Source organism: Babylonia areolata, chromosome 6 (genome assembly GCF_041734735.1).
Source record: "Babylonia areolata isolate BAREFJ2019XMU chromosome 6, ASM4173473v1, whole genome shotgun sequence".
In the NCBI taxonomy this organism is placed as follows: domain Eukaryota; kingdom Metazoa; phylum Mollusca; class Gastropoda; order Neogastropoda; family Buccinidae; genus Babylonia; species Babylonia areolata.
This window is the reverse complement of record NC_134881.1, coordinates 46,635,927-46,648,822: the sequence shown is the minus strand read 5'-3', so window position 1 is coordinate 46,648,822 and position 12,896 is coordinate 46,635,927. Positions and strand designations below refer to the sequence as shown.

Genomic DNA, 12,896 nt, shown 5'->3' with positions numbered 1-12,896 from the left:
TAAACTACAGAACTGATAAGGGAGGAGTTTTGGAACAAAGGGCAGAGAAGAGTGCACACTGCTTGCGTTCATTTTGTTTCTTATTGAATAATTTTTCTGCATCAAAGCTGTTGTTTTGGTTTTCTTTTTTGTGCAGTTTTTAGTTTCAGTTTGGTGGTGGTTGTTTTTTTAGATTGGTGGATTTTTTTTCTGTGTTAAACGTTTTTTTTGAAGTCTTTTCTGTATTCTTTTTTGTTGTTGTTGTTTGTAAAGTTCTTTGTTGTGTTATTAAGAATGGATGGGTTCATCTGTATTGTTTTGGGCATGAAGTTGCTTCTGTATACAGTAAGTTTATGTGGGTGGCACAGAGTAAATTTTGTTACAAGCTGATATGCACTGGAAACAGGTTGCAGACTTGTGGCTGACTTGCTCGTTGGGCTGAATTGAGCATATCACCCACAGTAAATTTACTGTTTCATGAATGATGAACAGGTTTTGATTGTGCATGTTCAGTCATGGATCTTTTCCTTATTTTGTACAAAGCTTTAATTAACATGATCAAGTTGCACTTCCGCATGCACTTACTTACACATGCATGCACACACACACACACACACACACACACACACACACACACACACACACACACACACACACACAGTTGGAACTTGCGAAGGAACAGGAAAGGCTGCTACTCAAATCCTTCACTTGAATCAAGAGCCATTGGGTCTTGCTCGTTTGAATACTTGGACAGACTGGTACTACTTTGTTTTGATTTCTAATAATAGAAAAGTGATAGTTTTGAAAATATAAAAAAAGAAAAGTCACATTGACCTTGTGAATCTCATTTCTAGCCAACAGCACATATGGCCACATGGATACATAAAGCACAGCATGCATGCACAAAAAGCCTTGGCATAATTGTGCCTCCGTTTTTGCTCTGCATAGTACTAAGAATATGTAACACAGTACGCGAAAACCCGGTTCAAGTTGCAGCCAGCTGTTAGATATGGACAAAAAGATATCATAAGGGTCAAAATAATGAAAATGGAGATAAATTTCGCGTCTTTGCTGTCAGTAAATATTTTAGCATGAAACTGCCTGAAACTGTAGTATTTTGAAAATTTTCAGGTGCATGCACTGTTGGTACTGCTGCATATGCTCGTCACTCAAGTTGCAATGTTCAGTGCATTTGACTCCAGACTTTTCTGAAATTTAATTTGCCGATGATGTGGCAATATGCTAAATGACTGCAGATAGTTAACGTTATTTTTTATCTGAGATCTGTTAAGCTGAAGTTGAAAAAATTCAATAGCATTATGGGAAATATTTTTTGTTCAAATGCACAGCCTTTGTCTCTCATTGGAACATTCACTGTCATGGTTGACAGCTCTCTGGTGACATGACATCACTCCTCCACTAACCATTCTTGACTTCAAAATTTTTAAGTCACAAGCATTCAGATTTATGCATTTTTCATGAGCCGATTTCTCCATTTGTTCTTTTCAGGCACACTAAATTTGAAAAAAAATATAGAAAAAAAACTAGATGATAGATAAAGTCTGTTTTTATATGTTAAATTGTGGTTTTTAACTTTCTGAAAGTACGAGGGTCATTCAATAAATAGGTGAATTTTTCGGTATAAGGACTTCTAATACAGATAGAAGCTTACTTTTTTTCTTTTTTCTTTTCAACGTAGTCTCCCAGCACTGTCACACACTTTTCCCATCTGTGCACAAGCTTCCGTATTCCCTCAGCGTAAAAATCTTTGGACTGATGTCTCAGCCAGTCGCTCACAACACTTTTGACTTTGTCACTTTCAAACTTCGTGCCTCTCGGGAACGCTTTCAAGGGACCAAACAGGTGAAAGTCTGAAGGGGCAAGGTCTGGGCTGTAAGGGGGATGAGGGAGCAGTTCCCAGCCCAGCTCGTTGATGGTCTGCACCGTTCGGGCTGCTGTGTGAGGCCTTGCGTTGTCATGATGCAAGATGACTCCTTCTGACTGATGACCCCTGCGTTTGTTCTTTATGTCTTTCTTGACCTGCCTCAGCAGTTCACAGTAGTTGGCACTGTTCACAGTACTTCCTTTCTCAAGGAATGAAATGGTGATTGGGCCTTGCATATCCCAAAAAACGGTGAGCATCACCTTCCTCATGGACCGCTGGGACTTAAACTTCTTCACTGGAGAGCCTACGTGCTTCCACTCCATGGACTGCCATTTGGACTCAGGCTCATAGTGCCAAACCCATGTCTCGTCACATGTGACCACCTTCTTCAGAAACTCATCACCATCCTTCTCATAGCGACAGAGACACTGCTGGGACAACTCGACCCTACTCTGTGCTCTGGAGTAAGCATCTTTGGCACCCACCGGCAGCTGACCTACGAGTAGCCAAGGTCGTCATGGACAATTTTGTGTGCTGTCCCAACAGATAAGCTAAGTCCTTGCAATGTCATCCACTGTCACACTTCTGTCAGACAGAATGAGGTCATTGACTGATTTGATCACCTCAGGAGACCTCACTTCTGTAGGCCTTCCAGGCCGGTCTTCATCCTCAACACTGCTCCGTCCTTCTTAAAACAATTTAGCCCACTTGTAGACATTTTTTCGGCTGAAACATGTGGCACCATACACAGTTGACATTCTCCTATGAATTTCAACTGGTTTGCACCCTTCAGCAACCAAAAACTTGATAACTGACCGCTGTTCAATCCTGGAGCATGCTTCTTGGGTCGGCCATCTTTGTTAATCGCCAAAACTCTCAAAGTTTTTTTTAATCTGCAAAACAAATTAAATCCATGTGAAAAAGAAGAAAAACAAAAAAAGTAAGCTTCTATCTGTATTAGAAGTCCTTATACCGAAAAATTCACCTTATTTATTGAATGACCCTCGTACATAAGTGTCATAAATAATAGATTCCAACTTTAGCCGGGTTTTGTGTGCTGCATCGCACATTCATTGACTTGTATGTCATTAACTTTTCTTTTTTCTTTTTTTTTCTTTTTTTTTTTTTAATCTAGATTGAGAAAGCGTAACAATCTTTGTGGCAAATTGCTGTGTAGGTCTAACTTAAGGGTTTGAATCCTTTTTCTGTGCAGCTGCCATGAATGCCCTGGGTGGTCAGAACATGCCCTTCAATTCTGGAGCTTCCAATAATGCAGGTAGGTGGCTAGACACACTGCTTGTGGTCTTCTAGTAAGGAAAATACTTCAGTACTAAACCCAAATGCCATGAGATAGATCATCTGTCATACTTGATTATATAGTAGTTTCCGCAGATATATTGCTGTGAAGTTGATAATACTGATCTTAATGTGAGTAGTAATTGACAGGATACTAATGTCATTGTGGGATGTGATAGAATGCTGTTCAAAGATGGTGGGGTGTATGTTCTGATTTGTGCATAGAAATAACATGTTTGCTTCCAGATAACTTGTTCTCTGTATTTTGTTTGCGTGACTAAAAGCAAGGGTGACTAAAAGCAAACATTGACATCTTCTGTGTTTTTTTTGTTTCTGTTGTTTTCTTTCTTATCCCAACTTGATTTGGGTCCTCTAGCTTTTGGGAACGGTGGAAAAAAAAACTTCAGTGTAAAACATTGTTTCCTTTTACAGGCCAAGGCCAGGGAGGCTCTGGAATGGGAAACATGGGCGGCATGGGCAATATGGGAAACATGGGCAACATGGGTGGCATGGGCGGCAACAACATGGGCTCTGGATTCGGCAGCAACATGAACGGATTTGGGTCCAACAATTCTGGGATGGACGCTCTGAGCCAGGCGTATTCCGGTATCCAGCAATACGCAGGTTTGTCTGGTTTAGTAAATCAAGGTAAAGGTTTGTTTCATGATTTTCTTGTCCGCCCCCCTCCATGTTGCGTGTTTTTGTGCCCATAAATGGGCGTGGGTTGCCGTACTGCTCAGAGGTGTTGGCGTGGCGTCCTGTACAGTCCTGTGTGCCCCTCCGTTGTCACCTCGTGCCACTCCCTGTGCATCCCTCCATGTGGTCCAGTGGCGTCCGTCTGCGTTCTGTTGAGCCCCTGCTGTGACTTGGTGATGATGGTTCACGTGTAGTGTGTGTGGGATCATGTCTGTTCAGGCAGGTGGAAGGTTGGTTCTGCTTCACTGATGAAAACTAAGGGACCTTTCCTTTCCTTTGGGAAAATAAGATCTTTTGTTCTAGGTGTAGTATCTAAAGTGTTCGTGCACATGCAGCTTAAGCTGAAGAGTTGAGGCATGAAATCAGTAGTATGTTTGCTGAATAATGTGGGTCTGTTGGGGCACAAGCAACATGAAATGATGTGTTTGCTGGATGCACAGCCCTTAAATACCCCCTTTGTGGTCTGTTGGGGGGAAAAGCAACATGAAATGTGTTTGCTGGATGCAGAAGAAAGTTAGTTTGTTTGCAATTGAAAGTTACTGCTTGACATATTGGAGGTGTTTGCAGCAGAGCCCTTTGAGAAAACTTGGGGTTGTAGGATTTCTTTCATTGATAGTCTGGTCAGATTGGACTGACACCCTCATCAGAGTTATGGTCATGGTTTTTACCTGTTGCCTTGTGGACATGGTGGGGAATTCTTCAACAGTCTTGTAAGAGCTCATGCCGGATGGATTGGCAGTGGGACTTTTCAGCTGTCTGTTCATTTGGTTTCAGCTTAAACCAAATCTCACAGCTGATGCGAGTGTTGTCAGATACATAGGTGATTATTGGGTGTAGAAGTGCAAGAGGACAGTGCTAGATTGCGCTCAACATAGTGTGTGCGGCACTCAAATGTTTAAAGCATAAAGAAAATTGGCCATGTGTAGAGAGTGGGTTAACCTGCTGTTTCATGATTAGGGGTTTGTCTTCCAAGCAGAAAGTTGTTGATTGTGAACATGTTTGTTATTAACCATCTTGTCTAAGGCCTGCCTTCTGATACCAGTTAATTGGTTTGGGTTGTTGAAGCTAAATTGAACAGTTTTGGGTGTTGTGTAATGGCATGATTTCTGTGTAAGCTATGCTACACACTGTCATTGTTGCTGTTTGTCATGTTTTCACAAGACATATCAGAAATTTTAATACTCTTAAAAAATATTTTGCGTTATCCACTTTACCCTTGATTATTTTTGTCAATGGAAAGAGACTGTGTCTTTGATGGGGATGTAGGAGTGGTGTTGTTTACATTGTTCAGTTGGAATGCATTGTCATGTGGGTTGACCCACTGCTGAGACTTGCGAAAAGAATTTTGACATTCTTTATGCTTGAAAGGTGTATGTGTGTTTGAAAATATCAATGTGTGTGTATTATTTTTTCAAGGCAGTGGTGTCAAGAGAAAATAGGAATTCATGAAACTAAGTTTGGTAAGCTGCAGAAACGCCAGTGCATATTCCATAGATATTTGGTTATGTGAACTGAAAACTTAGAAAATATTTATTTCTCAGTGACAAATGGACAGTCACATGACGTGGATTCCTGAGTGGTGGTAGTGGTTGAAGTTTTTATTTTCTGAAATCCTTTTTGTTTTCTTTGATTGGGCTTTGGTCATTATTAGTACTGATTTCTTTTTTTTTGATGAGTTTTAATTTTTCATGCTTTGATTAGCTTTCATTTTTTGAAGGGGGATGCTGTTGGAGCATGTGTCGAGGACATGATCTGTTCTTTATGTTGAACATTTCATAGTGATGACAGTCAGACCATCCAACAAAGCTTGCTGTTCATTTTCAAATGCCTGTAACATGTTGAAAAGTTAAAATGACAGCAAGTTGTTGGGAGCAGGTAGCAGGGATGAAGGGGGAGTACCTTAGTTCATCCCATAGTTTGCATGGTCTGACTGACCATTGCTGATTTGCATTCACAATGATTGCAAATCTTGTTGGGCAAAAATCACCAAGTGACTTTAGTATCTATCTGCAGTGTTTTCATACCATGTGTTGTCACAGATGATAAATATCTTGACCAAACTTGAAGGTCAGGGTCCCGGAGTTCTGCTTTAAGCTTTCGGTGCTCCAGGATGAAACTTTTCCTCCATGTTGTTGTAGGAATTTTCCTTTTCCTTTCACAAGAGCAGTAAATTGAATTGAAATTGTAATAATTGGACTCCCCCACCCACCCCTACACACACACACACACACACACCAGCTTTTACCCCCAAAAAAGAAATATATTACTCTCCGTGACCAAAGCATCCCTTGGCAAATAGTTGTCACTAAGCATAAAATAGGCTTTGCACTGCATTCAGCTATCTGTATGGAACAAACATCTTTTTTTGTGACGTGGCCTGTTTGCATAATACTGCCACCATCTGTTGGTCTGTTTCTCCCTTTTGGTGTCTACATTTGTATTCCCTCCATTTAACCTCTCTTGGCAGAAACAAAGCATCTCTTTTACAACTATCACAATTACTGTTGTGGAATTGTGACCTAGAGCTATTTGCCGTTGCAGCCTCCTTCCCCAATGCCTTCAACCCCCAGGCTCAGATGCAGCAGGCTAACTCGGCAGCTGCCAAGCAGTCTGAAGGTCAGTATCTAGAGGAGAATTTTTTGCAGTGACCGACTGAATCAGTAGCTTTTGAAAAGTGATGATTGAATTATCTGTGGGAAACTGGGTGTGGAGGTGTTCATTGAAGAATCTGTTCGACAGATAATGCTATTTGTGCATGATCAGGGTTGAATCAAGGTTCATGTCGGAAAACACTGGGAAAGAGGATGCCTGTGCACTGTCAGTGAGAACAGTTCAATACCTCTTCTGTGGTATTAGGATGCTGTTGTAGATAAATGTCTTTTTAAAATGATCCCCACTCTCTGGACATTGATAAAAGTCCGCAAACTGACTCCTGCTAGTTGAACATTGGTTAATGTCTTTGTAAAATGACCCATGCTATCTGAACACCCATCTGCTTTGAAACCAGTAGCTTGCAGATTTTCTTTGTTAATTGAAAGAGATTTATGATTTAGAAGAGTTTATTAAGATAACATTTAGAAATATGTGGACTGAATGTTTCAGCTTGCATAGTATATTGTTGTGAAAATATTTATTTTGATTATCATTAGTTTAGAGTCTTAAAAGTGTAATCATGTTGATTTTTATGTTTCTGTGGCTGTTAATGTTACCTTTTTGTGCTGAATGTTTTTATTGTCATGTTTTTAGTGTGTATGGATTTTTGAAACAAAAGAGTTTTTTGACCAGCACAATTTGTGAGACTGCTATTATTATATAATAAAAGAGAGCTTTGTGACTGCAAAAATTGTGAAACTACTTCTGTTTCTTGCTTTTAGTTGAACTACTCAGTAGAAATTGTCAACATGAATGCAGCATAAAAGTCGTTGAATTGGACCTTTTTATAAATGGAAATACAAGATTGGAGATATAACAAAAATATTCACAAGTTTGATGGAATTTTCCCCCCATATTCCCAGACAGATCCCATTTCGTTCTGTGTCACTTATAAAACGATGCATTAGAAAGGGCGTTTTTGTCCGGATCAAGCTGCTGCTTTCCATGCCATGCATGGGTGAACGTTTAAAAAAAAAAAAAAAAAAAAGTGAAGGGTTTGGTTGGGCTTGGTGCGGTTGTGGGCAAAGCCTGCTCAGTGTGGGTGACTGCCCCTATCCATGGTGAAAACATGTCCTGTGTCGTGGCGTCTGTGTTGCCTGTGCCTTAAGTATTTTTGGTCTCACCTTTCTGGGTTACTGGCACCCGCGTTCCAGGCCCAGACGGCGCCAACCTCTTCATCTACCACCTGCCCCAGGAGTTTGGGGACCAGGACCTGATGCAGATGTTTATGCCCTTTGGGACTGTCATCTCTGCCAAGGTCTTCATTGACAAGCAGACCAACCTTAGCAAGTGCTTTGGTGAGTGGGGGATACATCTGACCACTGCTACAGGCTCTTTGTGTACTGTTCAGTTTATGTTGGTGTTTCTTTTTGGATGGCTTTCTTCCCACCTCATTCCACAGTTTCAGTCCTTGTCTCTTACATTACAAATGCATCCTTTGTCATGTGGATTTCCTGTTGCAGATGCTTGCTTTAGTGGATGATCTGTTTCTGCTTTGGTGCTGTTGGGAGTTTCAGAGTAATTGCAAGGCAGGTGAAAAGAGGTTGGAAGCAACAGGGGCAGTGGCAAGAACTCTTTAAGGGAAACTTAAAGCAGTGATGGAAACTTTTGCACATTTTCTTTTACCTCTGAAAGCTCATGAAATGATTTGAGAAGAAGAACCTGCTAAAAGAGGATGAGAAGCCATTGTTATCTCTATTTTAGAAGTTGACATGTGACTGCATTGTGAATGCTTTGTTACAGTTTCAGAAATTCTCATTAGCAGATTATACATTTTATTGGGCATGTGTTTTAACTGCAGTGTAATCAAATTTCTTTGGTAAAACTGGACTATGTTTCTGTGTGTGAGAGAGTTGCCTTCAGTGTCTGTACTTGTGCATGATGTGCTCTACGAAGTGCATAGCTGTCAGTGCTGCAGCACTAGTTTCCCCTACAGAGACTGTTCCCTTGGTTGCATGGCACTGTACATATGTTGCAGGATTTGTGAGCTATGACAGTCCCATGGCCGCCCAGGCTGCTATCACATCCATGAATGGCTTCCAGATTGGTATGAAGCGCCTCAAGGTGCAGCTGAAGCGCCCCAAGAACGACAAGCCCTATTAGAGCGTGGGGGGTCTCCCCTGTCTGCCGTCACTGCTTGGCAGGTAAGCTGTGCTCTCCACCGCCACACCCTCTCCCCACATCTTTCCTGTCCTGCCACACACACGCCTTGATGAAGGCTGGAGGAACACAGCGCTGCCTTTATTGAGAGGGGGTGTGTGGGACATGAACAACTTTGAGAGACATTGAAACCAGCGCCTAGAGCTGAAGGGAGTGTTATAGGTAAAATGGACCTTGCCTTAGAGGGGCCTTAGGGCTTGAAGAAAGCAGTGGTCCTCGGTGCTTGCTGGCAACTACCGGGGATAGATGAAGGTGCTGTTACATATCAACCTGCACTATCCTAGTGAGATTCTTGTGAGATTCTTTGCCTGTTAAGAGCATCAAAACCTGTTGAGGGGCAGTCATGGAATTCAGGTCCACAAGATGATGAAACTTGTGTTGCATTTGTTCACTGTGTGGGTCATGTTGTTTGTCTCCAGTCCTGGCAGTGAGTGCTGAAAGGGGGGATAGAGGGGTAGTTGTAAGGACAGTGTACTGTGTTGTGTACACGATTGACTGTGTGTTGGTCTTGTTTTCTGTGTAGATGACAGCTTGGTGACGTCTCCTTATGTCCCTGTGACGTGCGTCCTGCGTCCTCTGTGTGTCCTCACATCCTGTGCAGTTGCTGTCCTCGTCCATCGTCTGCAATCCATCTGCTTCTGTCATCACTTGTCTCCGTGCTGTGGACAGCTCCACCTTTTTTCTATTTTATTTTTTTAATGATTAGTTTTAAATGAACCCCATGCCTTTTCACTTCTGGTGGTGTTTCTCTGGCGCTGACTGAAGTGATTATCACTGGGCACCAGCAGCAAGGGACTAGTGATGATCTTGCCAAAACCTGTCATTCATTGCCTGTTGGACTGTGCTAGAATCGTGCTTTGTCCTACATATTTCCAACACGTCATTTAAGGGAGGAAAAAAGTCCGTTTTAATTTTTGGGATTTTAGACATATCAAGGCAAGAGAGAACACCAGAAGAAAGAAGTGTTTGAAAAAGAAAAGAAAAAAAGTAAACTGAAACAAAAAGCTTGGACCAGTACCAGCAGCAATGAAATTCCTGTATGGGGATTCCTGTTGCTTGGTTGTGGTACAAGCTCAAAGTGGAAAAAGGATTTGTTGGCTGAAAAAAACTTTGATCTGCCACTGGAGAATACCAGGATTGTGACGTTGCACCAAGCCTTTCACTACAAACCTCTGGCTGTCATAGTCCAGACTTATTTGTTTGCCGTGCTTTTTGTATTACAGGTTTCTTGCGTTATGTTTTGTCACTTTGGGATTAGAGTGGAAAGATATAAATCAAAACAAAAAAAAAAAAAAATTTGTGTTTGTTTTTTTGTGGAATCTTGTACATGGGTGGTGTTTGTTTCTTTGGGGTTACTTTTCCAGTGTGTTGAGAACACTGAGTGCCGTTTTGTGTTTAATTTGCCACTTTATTCTATGGTGTGTTGTTTTTAAACTTTGTGGTTTGTTTTTCATTGTAAACTTGTAAATTCCCCTAGCAAGGTGGTCGCTCCAGAGTGGATGTATTGTGTATTGCCGTTCATTGTCAGTAGGTCTGTAGGGTTTGACCCTGACCGGAACAATCAATTAGGTGGGCACAGGTGAAGAGTTTTTTTTCTCTCGAGTTTGTGGATTTTTGGGTGGTTTGGATTTTTTTGTGGGAAGTTAGATTTGTGTGTACAAAGAACTGCTTGACTTTTACTCTTTTTTCTTTTCTTTTTTTTTCTTTCGTTTTTCTTCTCAGCATTGTACTCAGATTTGCTTTATGTAACTTTTTCCTTTGAATTGGTGTAGTGTTTATGCTGTAATTATGACATACCCGACACAGATATAAGTATTTGTTGACTTTCTTTTTGGCCACGAAAGATATGACCTTGCATCTCCAACAGTTCAGTGGCTTGGACGTCAAAAGAGCAAAATTTGAATAGATTTGATGACTTATAAGTTGTGTAAAAAAAAAAAAAAAAAAAATCTTGAAATAGTAATCAAGAATACGATAAAAACTTTTGACTTTCCCCACCCAAGTGAAGTAAGTGCATATATTACCATCAGCATTCTAGTTATATTTCTTTTTCTTCTTTTTGAATTCAAACTTGTAATGAGTCCATTGAAAACTAGTGTATAGTTAGGAAAAGGTGCTGGACCATGGCCTGAGTCTTGACAATCATTACAAGAGAGCTGTCATTGCACTAGTGTAGGTTTACTCTTTGCCGACTTCAAGCAGAACCATCCAAGGTCAGTTGAGATAGTCCTTGTGCTAGCGAGTGCGCTTGGTGAGGAGTGGACTGTTTTTGTGTAGGGGGACCAACGTGCTGTGTTAAACGTCCGTTCAGAGGGTCATCTTTGTTTTACTGTGATCTGTCCCCTTTCTGTTATCTGGAGTTCTCGTTTCATTAACTGCCAGAAGGGACTGACTGAACACATTTTCTTCTTCTATCCCGGATAACACGACTTTGAAAGGTGATATATTTTTCATTCAGTGTTTTGTTTTTCAATGAAAGAGCCTCTTTCACCTCTCCTACTGTGAATTTTGTTATTCTGTGACGCTACAAGTGCATGGAAAGCGCTTTTAGTTGTCTTGTCAACCATCATACTATCTCACTTGTGCACCACATGTAAATTCAGTTTGACGAATGCTTTTGATATTCATCTTGTCCGTGTTCATCCAAACTAGGTTTTGTCTGCATTGTGATCCTGTTGTTGACATGGATTTTACTTCTTCCTTCCAATTTGAAGAAGAAAGTGGTTTAGGCAGGCACCCGTTGAGATCCGTTTTCGTCTTTGTCCATGTTTACAATGGTGTGTGGTTGTGGCAACACGTGCCATGGCTGTCGGTCTAAACTCAGGACTATGTGTTCAAGCTACCTGTAACCTTGTCCAAGCTTTCTTTCAACGATAACTGAAAAAGACAAGAAGTGTTATGGTCAACTGTTTTGTACTATAGATGTTGTTATCTGTATTTGGTGATTAGCTTCAGTGTTATAGAAGCGCTCTGTTTGTCTTGACGTGGTTCCAATGCCCCTTCTAAAGAAATCATTAACTCACCCCCGCCATCTTATTGGAATTCAGCAGAATACTGATGTAGAAAAACAGATACAATAACAGATGGACCTCGTAATGAGGAAAATCACTTGATCAAGAAAGTTCACCTGAAGGGAAATTATTATTCCAGTATATTTTCCTGTGGAACATGTACTGTGCAGAAAAAGAAGAAGTTTTACTGTTTGATGTTTGTGTCTGTAGCCAGTATGTGGCTTTTGTTTTTAGTTTTGGATTTTGTTCATGTTAAAAGAAAAATTAAAGGAAAAAAATGGAAAAAGTATTGAAAGCATTTTTGTGTTTTTACATGTTTGATTTACCGAGTGCACAATGTTGGTGGTATTGGAAATGCCAGTTGTAAAGGATTTTTTGTGTTCTTGACTTCCAAAGGTGAAATCAATGCTTGCCAATGTTCGACGTTTTTTTTGTTTGTTTGTTTTTTGTTTTGTTTTTGTTTTGTTTTTTGTTTGTTTTTTGTGTTTTCTGTTTTGTTTTATAATTAGTTGTAATGACTGCCTTTTTTTTCCCTTCTGAAATTGACTTGCTGCTTTGACTTAGTTATGTTGCTGTGTGGGGGGGGACTTCATGTTGACTTGCACATTTGGCTTGTATTTCACCTAGGATTTTGTTTGTGTGTGGAACACAGCAGTGGAAAGTATTCTGGTGTTCCCATATAGGCTGAAATTGTGGTGACAAGTTGTGTTCACACTGTCAAACTTGGAGTATAATGAGCAGAAACTGGAGGAGTAGAGGGCAGGTTTGTGGATGGCACACACACATGATTTCTTAACATGAAATTTTACTTTTCAGATGCACATCCACTTCATAACCATGTGAAATAGAGGGAACAAAGCAGCATACCTTTGTTTTTGAAGACAAGTTTTGTACACACAGCCCATCTTTGTAAACATAACACCATAACATAGAAAATTAACAAATGATTCGTTGGGGCACAGTAAATGAATTTCCCCCCCACCAACTGCAGCTGTTCTTCCCACAAACATTACTGTGCGCTCTTGGTTGCAATGAACACAGGAAAAAAAATCAAGAGGCAAATGTGCGATTCCTGCAGATTTCAAACTTTTGAAAATGCCAGTGATGAGGCAGTTGTTCTGGAAACCCAAAAATTCTGTAAAGTTAAATCACTGCAAAATTTAGTTTGAGCATAATCTACATGATAATCACTTATGACATTTCCATTTCTTTCATCA

At 40.6% G+C, this 12,896-nt stretch overlaps 1 protein-coding gene across 15 annotated transcripts in view; it reads left to right on the top strand.

The window, feature by feature from the left end:
• LOC143283090 (CUGBP Elav-like family member 2) overlaps window positions 1-11,968 on the top strand; it is a 29,216-nt gene extending 17,248 nt beyond the window's left edge. For 9 of the 15 annotated variants that reach the window (XM_076589146.1, XM_076589142.1, XM_076589155.1 and 6 more), the window contains 6 exons: window positions 3,078-3,140; window positions 3,593-3,808; window positions 6,398-6,473; window positions 7,649-7,806; window positions 8,487-8,652; window positions 9,192-11,968. In XM_076589146.1, the coding sequence (XP_076445261.1) occupies window positions 3,078-3,140; window positions 3,593-3,808; window positions 6,398-6,473; window positions 7,649-7,806; window positions 8,487-8,611 (638 nt within the window). In that variant the 3' untranslated portion in view covers window positions 8,612-8,652; window positions 9,192-11,968. The remainder of the gene's footprint in view (window positions 1-3,077; window positions 3,141-3,592; window positions 3,809-6,397; window positions 6,474-7,648; window positions 7,807-8,486; window positions 8,653-9,191) is intronic. The other 6 variants (XM_076589156.1, XM_076589147.1, XM_076589145.1 and 3 more) reach the window with 5 other exon arrangements.
• Window positions 11,969-12,896: the final 928 nt, after the last annotated feature.